At 40.0% G+C, this 17511-nt stretch overlaps 1 protein-coding gene across 1 annotated transcript; it reads left to right on the top strand.

Annotated features, from left to right (window-relative positions):
- Nucleotides 1-547: 547 nt before the first annotated feature.
- LOC118563700 lies at nucleotides 548-15841 on the top strand. Its single transcript, XM_036139024.1, has 5 exons — nucleotides 548-690; nucleotides 3646-3747; nucleotides 3949-5297; nucleotides 15148-15477; nucleotides 15838-15841. The coding sequence occupies exons 3-5, from the start codon at nucleotides 3964-3966 to the stop codon at nucleotides 15839-15841; spliced, it is 1668 nt and encodes a 555-aa protein (XP_035994917.1). The 5' UTR covers nucleotides 548-690; nucleotides 3646-3747; nucleotides 3949-3963.
- Nucleotides 15842-17511: the final 1670 nt, after the last annotated feature.

The following is a 17511-nucleotide window of genomic DNA, read 5'->3' as shown; positions in this document are numbered from 1 at the left end:
GTAATATGCACTTTTTAACAAATCCGCCTTCTGTGAATGGTTTTCCTGCTTTAGCAATCATCTCACTAACCACGTAGCTAGCTTCAACTGCTGCATCATTCTCTTTGGTTGCTTTCTTAAAGAAATCTTGTTGCCTCAGTAGACATGTTTTAAGATCAACAACCCGGTTGGCTCTCTCATCTCCCTGGTATTTTGCATACTCCTCAGCATGTCTAGTTGTGTAATGACGTTTCAAATTTTATTCTTTGTGCACTGCAACTTTCTCTGTGCAAATAAGACATGTCGGGATGCCCCTGTGCTCAACAAAGAAATATTGCTCTTCCCACTTTTTCTGAAACTGTCTGTGCTCATCCCCAACCTTTCTCTTCACTGCAGGCTTTGAAAAAGACATGTTTGGGGCTGTAGTTTCAGTTTCGGCGATGCGTCTTTTCCGCTTATTTTTCTGTCCCGCTGATGTAACCGGCATAAAATAATCAACACCTATTTTATTTTGCCGGGTAAAATGACAGCATACTTTAAGGTCCAGGTCAGAGGTGAACTTGGATCTCCTCCATTGCCGTTGCTACAGGCTTTCGCTGTGGCTAATTGTTGTGTTAGCGTGTTCCTAAATTGCTGAAGAACATTGCTGAATCGACCCAAATACACATAGACGAAGGATTATATTGGGTGTTTTCTGGTAACCAATCAACGGTGAGTCGTTTATTTTACATCCTTTTTTTTTTATATAATAGAAATGCGATGGTGACACGCCACTTAAATGGTCTTGCAGACTAAAATATCATTCTCTTTTTGTTAATTTTGTGGCCGAATTGAAGATATGTCCTCAAAGTATAAAATAAGCATTTTGATTTTTGTAAATTTGTCCTTTAAGGATACTTTTAGTTACTTTTTTATTGGTTTTTGTGAACGGCCAATACAACTCTGGAATGCGGTACCGCGCACGTGACGTCACCGTCTCAAGAGCAACGCCCCTTTTGCCGCTTAGGTAGGGCATACAGGAGAGAAAGCACGGATAACCCAGCTATTACAAGCGCAACAGAAACAGCGATATGACCGACTTTACAGCCGTTAAACTTTCCCAAGACGATGTCCCAGGCACACGGATTACTGGTCGCACTGTTGAAGAACACACCAACCTTCAGCTCAAACGATGGCTTGAGGTTCGAGGGTTTAAAAAGACTGGAAAACTGGCCGAGTTGATGAACGGTAAGCTTTGTTTTTTTTACCTGCGCGGCGATCATGGCAGCGTCGGCCGTTTTTTTTGTTGTTGTTGTTTGCAATCACCGTCCAGGAATGGGTATATGTTTAATGTTTGTCTCATTTGAAATGTTTTTGAGTAAGCTATCCTGGTAGCAGGCTATCATGTTAGCGCCTGCTACCATGATAGCCTATATGCTGTCATGGTAGCAGGCGCTACTTTATTAACATGTCGGCCACCAAAATACTCTTACCTTGACTTGATGTCGCTGGAATTGGGTCAGGATGTTCTTCGGTTGGGCCCTTTCCTCCGACAAAATGCTTGCTACATATGTACTTGAATTTGGTAACTTTTTCCGGGTTGAACTGTTGTGTAGGCCGACCGCCCCGGTGTTCCAAGCGCACACATTTCTCCTTGGCAGTATTGAAGAAAACATCCTTCATATACGGCCGATCAGCGTAACTCGAGTCGCTGTTGCACGTTCCATAGCAACAATGTTTAAAAACCATGGTCTTAGATTTGGAAAAAGCAGTCGTTTACCGAGTAAAACCAAGGGTAACGCACGTCTCTTTTACAGCGAAACAGCGGCGGACTATGCAAGGTTGCCCTACTGCGTACCACGTGATGTGACGTCATCGTGACGTTGTGTTTCTAAAAATAGCTCGCGCGCGGTACCGCATTGGTTAATTTCTTTGGAGTTGCGCAATAAAACAAGAAACCAATTCAATGTTACTTGAAACAGTATTTAAGTCAATTAAGTTTGTCTTTAAATGTCAATTAAACTTGGATAGAACTTAAAAGTGCACTTTACTTTGGTATCTGACTTTACTGAAGCTGTAACTTTACTTGATCTTTAACTTTACTTAAATCTGTAACATTAATGTGATTAACTTGAAATTCATTTGAATAATTCCTGAGAAATACTGTCAGGACACAGCAGGCAGAGCCGTGCCGTTTCTGCCGGTTCTTCCTTCTCTGCTCTCTCCGCAGGTGTCTGCAGTTGACAGATGTGCGGGGTGCGCACACCTGTAGCTCGTTCAGCAGCGTTCGGGGGCACTATAAGAACTACACTAACTCAAACAGCAGGAGCACACCGTTGTGGCTGCCTTTCGTGTTGGATCATGCTGTGACGTTGCAATCCAAGTCCTCCGGTTCCCTTCGTCTTTTATGAATATTTAGTTGTTTTGGATAGCAGTTTAACCCTGTATAAATGCAAATTTTTATTTTATTTTATTTATGACATTATTTGGGTCAGATTTTTTCCCCCACCCCATTTTCAACCCATGATGGCGAGTCTGAGACCCCTGATGTATGTATATTATTACGAAACAAATGTTTACGTCTTGACTTAAGTATATATCCTATTTTTTTTTTATTTATATAATTATTTAAGTAGAACAATGACTAGTGCAAAATTAGGTTGTATTTACCAGACATGAAGTGTAGACTGTAAATTCTGTCATGGTATGATGGCTCCCACAGTCCATTGGGAGTGTCTGCCTGCATCCTTTTCATTGAAATTATCCATTTCTTTCTTCGTCCTTCGGTAAACGAAAGAAACGTACATCCGACGATTTGGAATGTCTCTGTGTGCAACGGGAGCACAACAAGTCGTAGGCATTGTTTATATTCCAAAAATAAACTAACTAAAACCACACTCTAATTCACTGCCTTTTGCTTATGCTGCTCTCCACGTTTTATCTGCGGTAAGTTATCACCTCAGATAAAAACCCCAAAAGATCGGCATCACATATTTTGGTTAGACTCATGTTAAAATAATCAGCATTGACCATTGACCTGTAGCAGTCAACCTCTAATTGAATGGACAGAAATAAAGGGTTAAATGGGTAAAATGTTTCCCCTCTATCCCTTTACATGGGTTTTTTGTTTACAATAATGGGTTAGGAAAGAAGGATTGCGGTCCTTCCTCCAAAACGTTCCATCTGCTCGTGATTGAGGATGGGGACACTCTCTGCGTCTTTTCCCATACCTCACAACCTGCCAGCTGTCATCTGGCCACATGTTTTCTTTTTTTGTTGCACAATTTGCAGTCAGCTTTGTTATATAGTCAATAATGTGTTTTAGGTGTGTTGTATGAAATATTTGTATATATCAATCTGTTTTTCATGTTTTTTTGTTTTTTCAGAAAAAAATTATGAAAAAATATATTTTAAAAATGAAAAAAATAAAAAAATGCTTTATTTTTATGAAAATAATCATAAATAAATCTGCGACATTTCGACTGTGTTTGGTCTTCTTCAGGCTAAGGCACACCAAATAATTTATAGTTTTTTGTAGAGGTCCTTCCGATGCTGTGGCTAAAGAGTGAAACATTTTCTTAAGAAAAAAATCTTAGTTGATCAGGGTATTTTTAGAATGTTTACCAACCACCAGTACCTATATTTTCTTTATGTAAATGTTTTTTGGCCTTTGTTTATCTGTTTCAGAGTGAATTTGAAGAAGACGAAGAGGATCACGTTCATTTAGACCTATCTAAACATGCAACTGCCTTTCTTCTTCAAGCCAGAGAAACACAGCGACTGACACAGGTCATTTTCTATCAATCACATTGTATTGCATAGGTTTGGAGACTGGTTAGACATTGATTCTTTTTTGTCAAAATGTTCAATGACAACCATTTTATCAAACAATCTCATATATACTTAGGTTATTTTCAATAATAATGAGGGGTTGCCAAAATCTGCTATACAATTAAAAAAAAATATTTATTTTTTTCTTCTTCCTTCCAGAGAGCTGATGACCAAATGGTGAGTGGAGTCCAGCAGTATCAGGCAGCACCGTTGGAGCACCTTAAACAGCAAATATGTAGCTTGATTGAGGGGCATTCTGGTGGCCTGGATGAACTGAAGAATGGTGCGTTAGGTATATTTGACCAGTTTGTTGACCCTTTCAGTCCAATTGCTTCCACTTATATGCAGGATAAAACTATCAAAGAATTGCTTCAACCAGTTGAACCAGAGGCTGTTGTTGCAAAACAAACCGTATGTTATGTAAAACATGGAGACAGCAGAGTTCTTTCCAATAAGGACCATTGTTTTCATTATATACCTCTGGTAAAGCGTTTAGAGCAGTTGTTATGCCATCCAATAGTTCTTGCAATGATTGATGAGGGACAACAGCAATGCAATGATGGATTTTTTCAAGATTTTATTGACGGGGACATTTTTAAGTCACACCCACTGTTTATGAAAGTCCCTAAAGCTTTGCAGTTAATTTTTTATACAGATGAAATTGAGCTACGCAATCCTCTTGGATCTCGGGCAAACAAAAACAAGTTGTTGTTGATTTATTACACCTTAGGTAACATCAGCCCTAAATACAGATCAAGACTTGCTGCTATTCGTCTGCTTGCCATGGTGAAATCAAAAGATCTGTCCCATTGTGGTATTGATTCAATATTTGAGAGGATTAAACATGACTTAATTAGTTTGTGTGATGGTGTGCAGGTTGTCACTGCAAGTGGTGAGAGGACAATTTATGGAGCCCTTGTATCCGTGTGTGGAGACACACTAGCCCAGCTTGAAGTGGCTGGATTTAAGGAAGGAGTGGGGTTTGCCTATAGTAAATGCAGACACTGTGAGTGCAACTTTGAAGACATGCAGGAACAATTTAACAAAGATATGTTTGTTAAAAGGACAATGGTAAGCCACGTAAGACAATGCAATGATATTGAAAAGGCAACCATTGACTTTCTGAAAGAGAGTCTAAAAAAAACTTACGGGATTAACAGGAGAAGTATGTTAACAGAATGTCCTCACTTTGATATAATCAACCAAACTCCACAAGAGGTCATGCATGTTGTTCTTGAAGGTGTTGCTCCATATGAAATCAAATGTGTTTTAAAGCATCTTGTGCTATCAGGGCATATGGACTTAGACACATTCAACAGTGCAATTGTTTCTTTCCTGTATTCCCCCCTTGAGGCAAGGGATAAACCTTTCCCCATATCTGTCAATACACTGTCATCCAATGACAATAAACTAAGACAGTCAGCTGGGCAGATGCTGGTTCTTTTAAAGATCCTGCTGTTTCTCATTGACAAAACTGGACAAGACTATTACACAGAAATGCTACTTAAGTTGCTCGGGATAATCAAAATTCTGTTGTCTCCTGTTTTTTCTCTCTCAACTCTGTCAAGGCTTAAGCTATTAATAGAGCAACCTTTAAAACATTTTAAACAGCTTTTCCCAGATGCAAACATTATACCTAAACAGCATTACCTGTTGCATCTTCCTTCTCAAATGAAAGCTCTTGGTCCCACAATAAGCCATATGCGTATGCGCTTTGAGTCAAAGCATTGCTTTTTTAAGCAGTGGGCTTTAAAAAGTAGCTTTAAAAACATCTTTAAGTCTCTTTTAAAGCAAAACCAACTTTATGAATGTAGTCAAAATGTGTATGAGAAACATCCCATTTTTTCCAGTAAAGTTCACATAGGCCCAGTGTCTGAGGTGAAGAAAGTTCAATATGTAAAGGAGAGGATTAAAAAGTTCTTAGGAATTGAGCATATTGAACATATAGTTGCAGTACAATGGATTACACAATATGGAAACATGCATACATGTGGACAATCTTTGGTTATTTCTAATGTCATTAATGGTACTCCAAAATTTGCTAATGTGACTCCTCAGGCTCAGCTGTGAGATGTTTGAGAGGTTTCCTTCATGTTCAACTTGTTTCAAGGCACTCAAAGGCATTGAAGTGACATCAGGGTCTGGGCTTTGACTCGGCCCGATATTTTCTAAATTCTCTACCAGTCTTTATGTACTTGTTTCATTGTCAAGCAGCACGCTCCAGCTCTATTTCAGCTTTAGTTGTTTTTTTCCACATGGTCTCAACTTTTCGTTCATGGTGGATTCTAAGAAGCTAAGATGCCTAGGTGCTAATGCTGCAAAGCATTACCTAGAGAGGTAAAGAACCTCTTGGAGACTTCTTTTAGCATCTTGAACTGCTTTCAGGGCAAACTTGCTTGAAGCTCGGTCAGAACAGGGTGTGTTGGCAGCTGTAGATACAATGGATTGGCAAATGCTTTGGAGACTCTTTTAAAACCCCTAACAGACTCATGAGCAGTTCCAGTCTTCTTTTTGGTTCAATGTCCACAGGGTGTTCCCTCTCACTTCAACAGTTAGGAGCACACCAAGCTAACTTAGTTTTAAACAGGGCAAACCTTCAAAATGCTGAGTAAAGGTGTTCTCATTTTGCGCACCTGATGGGATATGCATCATTTTAGTCATTTTTGGTGGCAATGAAGGTGTCCTGACTTGTTCCTCGCCAGTAATTGCATGCTTTAAAATACATTTCACAGGACATGTTCTTCATCAGTTTAAGTGCTTGTTTATTACTGGTAACTAAAATTTCTCAATATTTCAAGAATTCTTTGTCAAATATCCAAACGTGCAAATATGGTGGAAGAAACAGGCTGTCAGAGGGGATCCTCGTTATTTTTTACGACTTTTTTTTTTTTTTTTTTTTTTTTTTAGAACTTCTTATTTAACCATTTTAGAAATTTTACATAACATTTCCTGACAGAAACTCCAATAGTAGACATCACGGCAAACACAAAATACCAAAAGTCTTCACAATTATGACAGCAGGCAGAGCAGACAATATCCACAATCTGTAATCTGTGGCCAAGCAGGACCCCTTCCCATAGAGAAATTCCATTAGACCCCTCCTTCTAGTAACATCTCGTCCCATCATCTTCTCCATCAGACACCCACATATTCTGAAATACAGGTCCACCTTTGTATAAAAGTGTCCATAGTAAGCTGCAGGCTTGCAGTCAATCGCTCGATTATGTAAACATGTTTCAATCTCTGGGCCTACTGATTTATAGTTGGTGGTTTTACATCTCTCCAGCGCACAGTAATAATTTTCTTTGCTACCAATAAAAGAACCCTCAGTATATATCTCTGATCTATATCTGCTTTTAGGTATGGCTCCCAACAAAAACACCACAGGTTCAGGCGTCACATTTACTTTCAATATTCCCTCTATTTCCTTTTTAATATTGTCCCAAAATCCTTGTATTACTGAACAATCCCAAAAAATGTGTGTGGTGTCTCCAATATTTCCACAATTTCGCCAACATAATGTTACACTGGGGTTTTTCGCAAATGAGGAAATGATAAAGGGAGTATTAAAGTATCTGATCTTCACTTTCCAGTCAAATTCTTTCCATAGTTGGCTGCTAATTCCCTTATGACAGTCAGTACATATGTCCACCCATGTAGAGTCTTCAATTATTATAACATTTAATTCTAATTCTCATTTTTCCTTAATATTGTTTGTGTTTTGTAATGTGTCAGTCACCAACCTTTTGTATATATTAGATATGTTTTTTTTTTAAATGCTTCTCTATAACGTTGATAAAGTACTCTTCTATTTCATTTGGTTTTTTTCTGACCAAATCTCTTTCTTTATGACTTGTGATATAATGTCTTATCTGAAGGTATCTATATAAATCATTTGATGGGAGTTTAAATTGTTCTTGAAGTTGAGAGAATGATTTGAATTCTGTTCCTATAAAGAGTTGATTCATTGTACAGAGACCCTTGTCTGCCCATCTTTTAAACCCCCTATCCCACATCGAAAGAGGACATTTTATGTTCCATACTATCAACATGGCCTTTGAGATGGACTCCGGTCCCCCAAGCAATTTTTTAACTGTTGTCCATATTTTTAACGTGTGTCTTATCCATTCGTTCTTTATTAAAAATTTTTGAATTGACTTTGTATCAATGAATGGCAGTATAGATAGAGGAACAGCCTTAACTGAATCCTGCTCTATTCGAGTCCATATTGTCTCTCGGTCATTTTCAAGCCACGCCACAATTGCATTTATTTGGGCAGCCCAGTAATAATTTTTAAAGTTCGGGAGACTCAGTCCTCCTCTGTCTTTAGGTAATCGAAGGCATTTCAGTCTTACCCTCGGCCTCTTCCCTTGTTTGGACCAGCGAAAGGAGACACTGTTATTTAGCTGTACAGGCCAGGTGCCTGAAATCATCATGGCTTCTGACTTAGTCTCATTAATTTTGTAACCATACACTGACCCGTATTCATACAGGCATTTCATGAGTGCAGGGATGGAAAGAAGTGGATTTTTTACAAAGAGTAACATATTGTCCGCGAATAGAGCTATTTTACGAACTGACCCCCCCCCCTTCATCTGCTATCCCTTGAATATGTACGTTTTGGCGTATTGCCTCATAGGTTCAATACTTAGAGCAAATAAGATAGGAGACAACAAGTCCCCCTTTCTCACACCTCACTCAATCCTGAAGAAACTGGAGCAGTGACCATTAACTCTGACTTTGGAGCTGGGCTCTTTATACAGTAGATTGATCCAGGCCACAAATTCTTTCCCAAAGCCCATTTCTATTAGCGTCTGCCTCAGAGACACCCAGTCAACTCAGTCAAAAACTTTCTCAGTGTCCAAAATGAGAAACATTGATGGTTGTGTGTCTTCTCTTGCTATTGTCTGCAGGTTCAGGGCTCTCCTTATGTTATTTGTTCCTTGACATCCTTGTATGAATCCTGTTTGATCTGGTTGTATTAATTTCTTAATATTTTTTTAAATCCTGGTAGCTATTATCAGTGGCGGCGCCAGCCGATTTTGCCGGGGCTTCAGCCCCGAATGTTTTGAGTCAAGCCCCGAATGTAATGAGCAAATATGAAACTGGACAATAGCCTATGTAAACCCCAGAAATTATAAGTTGCTTTATTTCATTGCACTTTTCCTTTGCATATACTGCATACAGCCTGTAAAAATAGACCTTAAAAATAATCTTGCCTAAAGAATACATTTATTTGCTGTCGGTAGCCTATGGGCTACTCCGTTTCTTCCACTCTGTTAAATATGCAGCAGCAGCAGGTAGGGGAGGAGCTAGCACAGTCAAGCGCTACAGTGCGAGCTGCTGCTACAGCTACAGTCAATAGATGTATGAATGAGTATAAGTTAACAGCGGAGACAGAGCGAGCAGGAAAGAAAGAAATATAGAAAATCAAGCAAAGGAGACTTTGGGAATTTTTTGGAAAGAAGTCAGTGGGCAAGTCAAGAATTCATTTTTATATCCTTAAAGTCTGAAGATCATCATCATCATCATTCACTGTAGGCCTATTTGTTTAACTAGCTGGTTATTATTACCATACAGGCTAACGTTATACGTTAGCACTTGTACTGGCATCTTCTAGTACATAATCTTCTCCGGATAAAAACACAGGAGAAGAAGAAGCTGAAACAAGTGACAGAAGATTGCTCACTCACTCAAATATAAAATAACATGATCATCAAACATTAAACAGTGTGTAAATCAAAACCCACTAAATATTATCAAACGGGGACCACCTGTCCCGCATTTTGTGAAGCTGTGAAGAATGTGAAGCTTTAGTTGTTAGTCGAGGTCGATAGTGCTGTAGTGGAAGATTTAGGAACTGTAGAAACAGGCCCAGCCAGAGCAAAACTCAAAGAATACCCTCTCACCACCTTTGGACTACAGAGAAGGGCCTTCCAGCCAAAATGTTTTGAGACATTTGAGTTGTTAGAGTACTCTGCTAACCGAAATGCAGCCTTCTGCTTCTCATGCAGGCTCTTTGGGAAACAAGTGTCTAGAGTAAATAAAGATATGATAACCAGCTCTGTTGGATTTTCAAACTGGAAACGAGCTTTGGACAGCTTTAGAGAGCATGATACTTGTTCAGGACACAAAGCTTCAATGATCGCTTGGAAGAATTACAAAGTCAGTTCATCACAAGGCAGTGTTGTTGAGAGAATGCATGTGGCCAATGTTGACCAGATAGTTGAAAGAAGAGAATAACTCCGTCGTATCACTGCTGTCATTAGCTTTTTGGGAAAGCAAGGCCTCACATTCCGTGGCCATGATGAGAAAGAGTCCTCTAACAATCAGGGAAAATTCAACCCCTTTCTCCAAAGCTACACACCTCCTGCACATTCCACATATCTCTCTGCAGGCTCTCAGAATGAAATGATACAATGTTGTGTGGAGGAAGATACTGCATCCATTATTGAAGAGATGAAGCATTCAAAAATGTATGCAGTGATGGCTGATGAGGCTTAAGATGATCATGTGGAACAGCTTGCTGTGTGTGTTCGTTATGTGGGATATGAGAACACTGTCAAAGAAAGTTTTCTGGAACTTAAAAGTCTGAAGTCTTTTGATGCGCGTTCAATCACAGAGGCAATTGAAGAAGTTTTAAAATTCAAAGGCCTGCAAGACCTGCAATGCGTGGCTCAGGCTTAGGATGGGGCCTCCATCATGAGCGGTGCTGTTCGGGGTGTTCAGGCTCAACTTCGCGTGAGGCATCCAGAAGCAGTGTATGTGCACTGCTATGCACATGAACTGAATTTGGTGCTTTGTCACACTTGTAGGGCTGTGCCAGAAGCCGTAGATTTCTTCGACACACTGGAGAGTGTGTACTGTTTCTTCAGTGTGTCTTTAGTAAATTATCAGTCTTTCTCTGACACGCAAAAAGCCTTGGGCTTAGAGAAGAGTGAGCTTGTACACCTCTCGAAGACGCAATGGACATGCCAGCTCTTATCAGTCACTGCTGTGATCGCAAATCTGCCAGCATTGTTGGAGTGCCTCAGCGAAATGACTACTACTACCACAGCAATTGGACTGCTTTCCAAACTTTCAAGTCTTTTAAATGTCTATTTGCTTGTTATGTTTAAAACCTTGCTGTCCACTACAGAGGGACTTCACAAGTACCTTCAAAAAGATGATGTGGACATTGTATAACGATGTGGTCCTTGAAACACTTAGGTTCATGCGGACAGAGGAAATGGCAGAGAAGTTTCATAATCAGGCCAAAGAAATTCTTGAGGCCAACCATCTGTCAGAGACCCCTACTCCAGGAGGTTCTCACAAACGCAAGCAGAGGCGATTAGATGACTATGTGGTAGAGTCCACCACTGGCACAAGGGCTTATGTAAGCGCTGGGGATGAGATAAGAAATCACATATTTTACCCATGCCTCGACAGAATGGTGAGTGAGTTGGAGGGTAGATTTTGTGGTGTTGGTGCAGAGCTAATGAAAGCTTGCCATCCAGCAGCAAATGACTTCCTGTGTGAATAATCTCTACAGCTGATTGCTAAACACTATAACATGAAGGTCAGTAAAGAAGAGGTTGTAGTGGCTAGACACTTCCTGATCAAAAGAAGAGATGAGGGTGTCATTTCAGATATGGCAAGTGTATACAAGCTCCTTGACCCTGACATGTTCCCAAGCCTGAGATCTGTCTTTCAAGCAGCACTAACGATTCCTGTCTGCAGCTGCGATTTGCAATGCTCAAAACCAAGAAAATACCCTTTAATGATACCCAGCAAGTGATGAGAGAAAGACAACCGCAAGTGATGAGAGAGAGACAACAGCAAGTGATGAGAGAAAGACAACAGCAAGTGATGAGAGAGACAACAGCAAGTGGTGAGAGAGAGACAACAGCAAGTGATGAGAGAAAGACAACAGCAAGTAATGAGAGAGACAACAGCAAGTGGTGAGAGAGAGACAACAGCAAGTGATGAGAGAGAGACAACAGCAATTGGTGAGAGAGAGACAGCAGCAAGTGGTGAGAGAGAGACAACAGCAAGTGGTGAGAGAGAGACAACAGCAAGTGATGAGAGAAAGACAACAGCAAGTAATGAGAGTAATATAACAAATATAGAAGGACACACCAGATAGACAGCAAGAGGTGAATAGTGCATGTTGACTGTGTGTGTGTATTGAGAGAGAGAGAGAGAGAAAGAGAGAGAGAGAGAGAGAGAGTGTGTATGTGTTTGTGCATAATGTTAAAGATGTTTTTTGACTGAAAGTAAATTGTTACTTTAATAATTATTAAAAAAAAACACTTTGAGTGATCCTGTATTTACATAAAATGGTCTGGGCTAAGCCCCGGATGTCCTTCAAAGCTGGAAACGCCCCTGGCTATTATGGAAGTCAAGATTTTATAATCCACACAGAGTAGAATTATAGGGCGATAACTGGTACATTGATGAGGGTCCTTCCCCTCCTTATGTATTACCATTAATATGGCTTCCGACCATGAATTTGGGAGGTCCCCTGATTTTAGTACTTGATTATGTAATTTACATAGGAAGGGGGCGAGTTCATGCACAAATATTTTGTAGAATTCTCCAGAAAAGCCGTCCGTTCCTGGTGATTTATTGTTTTTTAATTTGGTGATGGTTTCCCTAATTTCACTTTCTGTGATAGGTTTTGTTAACAGTTCTGCATCCTCACTAGAGAGTTTATTCAGATTGAGAGGGCTTAAAAACTCTGTAACTTTCTCTTCTTTAAATTCTAGTTCTTCAGCCATATATAACTGTAATAGGTTGCAAACAAGTCTGAGATTTTAGTTGGGTTTGTCTCAATCTGATGGGTTTCTGGGTTTCTGATCTTGGGAACTGCACGACTAGATTGGGCATTTCTTAGTTAAAAAGCCAGTAATCTACTATCTTTATAACCCATTTCGTAATATTTTCTGTTGGTACACCTGAGCGCTCCCTCTGCCTTTATATGTCAAAGCTTCATCCAGTTGTTTTCTAACCTCCTTTATTTTTTTTAAAGTGTCACTCTTTCCCATTTGTTTTTGTTCTCTTGTTAACTTTTGTATTTCAGCTTCCAATCCTTGTTGTTTAGCCAGCCTTTGTTTCTTTATCCTGTATCCTATAGAAATAATCTGCCCTCTTATTGTGTCCTTACTGGCATCCCATACAACTGAGGGGGAGACACTACCATCATCATTTATGGTGAAGTATTCAACCAGGGCTCTATGTATTTCTTGCCTAAAGTTTATGTCTGCTAATAATGAGACATTAAGCCTCCAATGTCTGAAATGAGTGTCTATTCCTAAATTCATTTTAATGGTCACAGGGCCATGGTCTGAAATACTGAATGGCTCAATTGTGCTCTCTTTTATCCTATGCAATTCAGTTTTGATTACGCAGAAAAGATCTATCCTCGAATAACTCCCATGAACCTGAGACTCTCTCATTGGGGTGGAGTTGCCAAATATCTACTAGTCCCAGTTCCCTCATCATATTTGATAATGCCTTAGACATTTTAGATTGAGATTTTATTATTGTAGGTAACCTGTCCAACTTTGAATCCAGGGTGCAGTTGAAGTCACCCCCCACTAGTATAATCCCCTCGCTTTTATCTTACACTTAGACAACTTTATTTGTCATTTTGTATGCACAGAGTGCGTACAGAATGAAATTTCGTTGCATACAGCTTGTAAATTACAGTAAATTACAGTGTAAGGTGCAGCAGTGACTTAAAAGAAAACAATTGAAATGTAAACAATGCAGGAGAACAATGCAGGAGAACTGTGCAATCACAGTGTACAGGTGAGTATTTTTAAAAACCATTTGTATGTGCAGAATTGGCATTTGTGCAAGAATGCATTTAGAAACTAAAAGTTCAGCAGCATTTGTAATGCTAGATAGAGATGCAGTGATGCAAATGTGCAAATGTGCAAATATGCGGATGTGGTGCAGAGTCCAGTTTATAGTTCAGCAGTTCAACGGTCTGATGGCAGCAGGGAAAAAGCTTTTGTAGAACCTGGTGGACCTGCAGCGGATGCTGTGGAACCTCTTCCCAGAGTGATGGGTCCCTGATGATGTTACGGGTTCTGGACACGCAGCGCTGAGATGAAATGTCCTTAATGGAGGGGAGAGGAGCCCCGATGATCCCTCCTGCTGTCCTCACCACTCTCCTCACGTTCTTCCAGTCGGAAGCACTGCAGCCTCCACACCACACAGAGAGACAGCTGGTCAGAATGCTCTCTATGGTGCTTCTGTAGAAAGTCTGCAAGTAGAGTTGTGACCATTCTAATAAAATGTCTTCATTTGGGGCATAAACATTAAGTATGGTTATCTTTACTCCTCCAATTGTGCCTATTACCATAGCATATCGGCCTTCATCATCACGAAAGGTTTTCTCATTATTGTAATACACAGATTTACTAAATAATATAGCTACCCCTCTTTTCTTCGTTCTCCCATACAAAGAACTATAAACCTGGTCCACCCACTCTCTTTTCAGTTTTAGATGTTCAGTCTCTGATGTTTCCTGAATCAAAGCAACAGAGCAGTACAGCTTCTTTAGTTGTCCCAGAAATTTTTTACTTTTAATCGGATTATTAATTCCTCCTATATTATAACTTATACAATTCAGCTCAGCCATGGTCCCTATAGTCTTTCGATACAACTCCCTGCCTGTTTACATTTAGATGTCAAGGGTATCTACTCACTAACAAAGTGATGTTAGTTACAACTGTCAGGAAAAACAAAACACAAAGAACTTCCACTTCATCAATCTGACACAGCAACTGAACTCTGGCTGTGTCAGATCCCCGATGGTACTGGGGCAGAGAGGTGTGACCTACCCACTCTGTGGAAAAAAGCACACACAGTGCAAATATGACCAATGTTACACTAACATGTAAAAAAGGAGTGTGTTCCACTCATCCACTCAAACATAGCCTCCTTTGGGCTGTCTAACAAATTAACTTATTTTGTGACAACAATATATATTAGGATCATAAAAATTTGACGCTTTATTGTATTCCTATGAGTCCATTAGTTATAATAAAAGTGGGGTTACCGACCTTATCACTGGTTTATTTGAAACAACCTTTTTATCCGTCTCAATGGTAACATCCCTTTAAGGTCCATTCATACCCTACGTGTGGCCTACACGTCCGTATTTCTGTCCGTACTCCTTCATACCAACATTTCCTCTAGGTGGCAGTGCTGGACACCAATAATTTGTCATTGATCAAACATGGCGACGGTCCAAGACGTGATTTTGTTGTATTTGCTCTGTAAGTGAAAGAAAAGTAAAAAAAGAGATACACAGTGGAACGTGAGGCCATTAAACGCCAGTTGCCCTTTTGATGGGGAATTTTGCAGTTTGGTGTTGCCAATGCGGGAGATGGACGACGAGCGGTATTTCCAGTACTTTAGGATGTCCGCTCCCACCTTTGACAGGTTACTGAGGCGCATTTCCCCCCGCATCCAACATGCCGCTTCCCACAGTGCACCGATTGGGGAGGCAGAGCGCCTGGCTGTGACTTTATGGTTCTTTGCTTCTGAGATGAGTCAACAAGCTCTGGCAGCCAGCTACAAGCTGGGGATCTCCACGGTTAGTGGCATTGTAAGAGAAGTGTGTCGCACTATCTGGGAGGAACTGCGAGTGGACTTCATGAAGTACCCTCAAGGTCATGACTGGGAGGTGATACGGCAAGAGTTCTGGCAGCAGTGGCAGTTTCCAAATTGTATTGGGTCAATAGATGGGAAGTACGTTCGAGTGAGAGCGCCAGCCAACAGCGGAAGTTGTTTTTTGAATTACAAAGTTTTTTTTAGCTTTGACTTGATGGCTGCCTGTGACACGCGTTACAGATTTTTTTTTGCTGATGTGGTACGGGTGAGACAGCGACGCTGGAGTTTTTGCCCGCACAGATTTTGGCGCGCAACTGATCCGAGGTCAGCTTCCCCTTCCATCTCAAGCACCTTTGCCTGGAATGGATATCGTGACCCCACCAGTGTTTGTCGCTGATGAGGCCTTTCCTCAAAAGGTGAACCTGATGCGTCCATATCCAGGTAAGCGAACACATCTCATGAATGAATGAATGAATACCTTGTAATATTTTACAGGAAATTACATTGTCACAGCAGCTTCAATACTTTTGTACTATAATTATGCGCATCCATACTGTAGCCTACCACTCTGCACTTCAAATCCAGTGACAATAAATAGACAATAGATAAATAGCGATAAATAGGGTTGAAAAAAATAAATATCTTACAGGAAGGAGTGATTTAAATCTAGTGTAGGTAGACTTTAGGATTATTTTACATTTTATGGATTTAGCAGATGCTTTTATCCAAAGCGACTTACATTTTTGCCATCTATCAATTACTTCAAGGCCAGTTTCCCCTGGAGCAACTTAGAGTTAAGTGCCTTGCTCAAGGGCACAACAGTGGCAGCCAGGATACGAACCCACAATTTCCAGGCTACTAGCATACAAGTCAGGCTCTTTAACCACTACACTACCACCTCCCACAGATTATGGCATCTCAAGAATTCCTGAAGTGCTCTGACCGGTCCAACAAGACATATCAATGTTAATCTCATCATATGACTAATAGTTTGTTTCTAATAATCACTGTGAATGCAGTAGGCATTCACAGTTATTGAGATCCTCTTTCGCGTTTTTACTGTTTAAAGTTTGATTCGCTTCTCCTCCTACAAATTTTCTCCGATTTCAACCATTCAACTTTTAAACTATTCAGCTTCTTCTGGAATGAATGGCTATATGTTTTTGTACCTTTAACTCTTCAACTTTTTAAAATGTTCAGCTTTTTTTCTCCCATAGGAAATTAATGTAATTCACTAAAATTCCGCTCATTTCAGCTGCTTTTTGACAGCTTACTGCTTCAGCCAACTTTCAGCCAGAAACGCCATTCAACTTTTAAAATGTAGTGATATCTTTTCATATCTTTTACCATTTTCATATAGTACCTCCTTAAAATAATTTTGGCTTTTCAAGAAATTCAGCAAATAACATGCATTGCTATGGTCGTCAAGGAGGCAGTTATAGAGTGCGCACTCTAGAAATTCAAGAAATTCTTCTTCTCCGAACAACTTCTTCTCACTCGCTCAATTTTCAACCTATCTACATACATTATACATCAAAATGTAGGAATTATTGTCTGGATTCAGGAAGTGTAACCCTCATTGGTGTAGCTTTTATAGTTTTTTTTGCAAATCACCTCAGACCGCCAACAAGTCTAAACCCTCCTCATTCATTTCCTATGGAGCGATTGTGAAAAATGACACCTGAAAATTCCAAACAACACAAGTTTTCAAATCGTCGCTGCTCCTAAACCGTTTAATATACAGGCATCAGACTTTCACACATTCAAGTCCAGACCCTTGTGGCACTCACAAAAAAGGAATTTTGTGGATAACTGTTACGGTTTTGCCACAGGAACAATTTGTTCGGGAGTAGCGAATGTGCAAAATCCTGAAAACGCTTTGGACCTCCTTCCCCCCAAATGATCCACTTTTTTACATCGTCGCCATGCCTACACCGATTTTTGTACAAACATAAAAATGAGCACCATAGTCCTCAAAACCCTGCTGATACTCACAGTGAAATAATTCTTTTGATATCTCATACTTTTTCAGCTAGAGCAATTTGTTCGGGACCATTTTTAGAGGATTTTAGAAATTCCTTAAAAATCCCCTTTAGATCATAATTTTTTACGCCT

This window comes from Fundulus heteroclitus, chromosome 7 (genome assembly GCF_011125445.2).
Source record: "Fundulus heteroclitus isolate FHET01 chromosome 7, MU-UCD_Fhet_4.1, whole genome shotgun sequence".
NCBI classification, from domain to species: domain Eukaryota; kingdom Metazoa; phylum Chordata; class Actinopteri; order Cyprinodontiformes; family Fundulidae; genus Fundulus; species Fundulus heteroclitus.
This window is presented reverse-complemented; position numbering and strand designations above follow the sequence as displayed.

Excerpts from the sequence above, each read along its gene's own strand:
- LOC118563700 (XM_036139024.1), top strand. The coding sequence starts at position 3,964 with ATGGTGAGTGGAGTCCAGCAGTATCAGGCAGCACCGTTGGAGCACCTT. Across the intron at positions 5,298-15,147 it reads TACACAGAAATGCTACTTAA|TTTGGTGTTGCCAATGCGGG; the intron begins GTTGCTCGGGAT and ends GGAATTTTGCAG.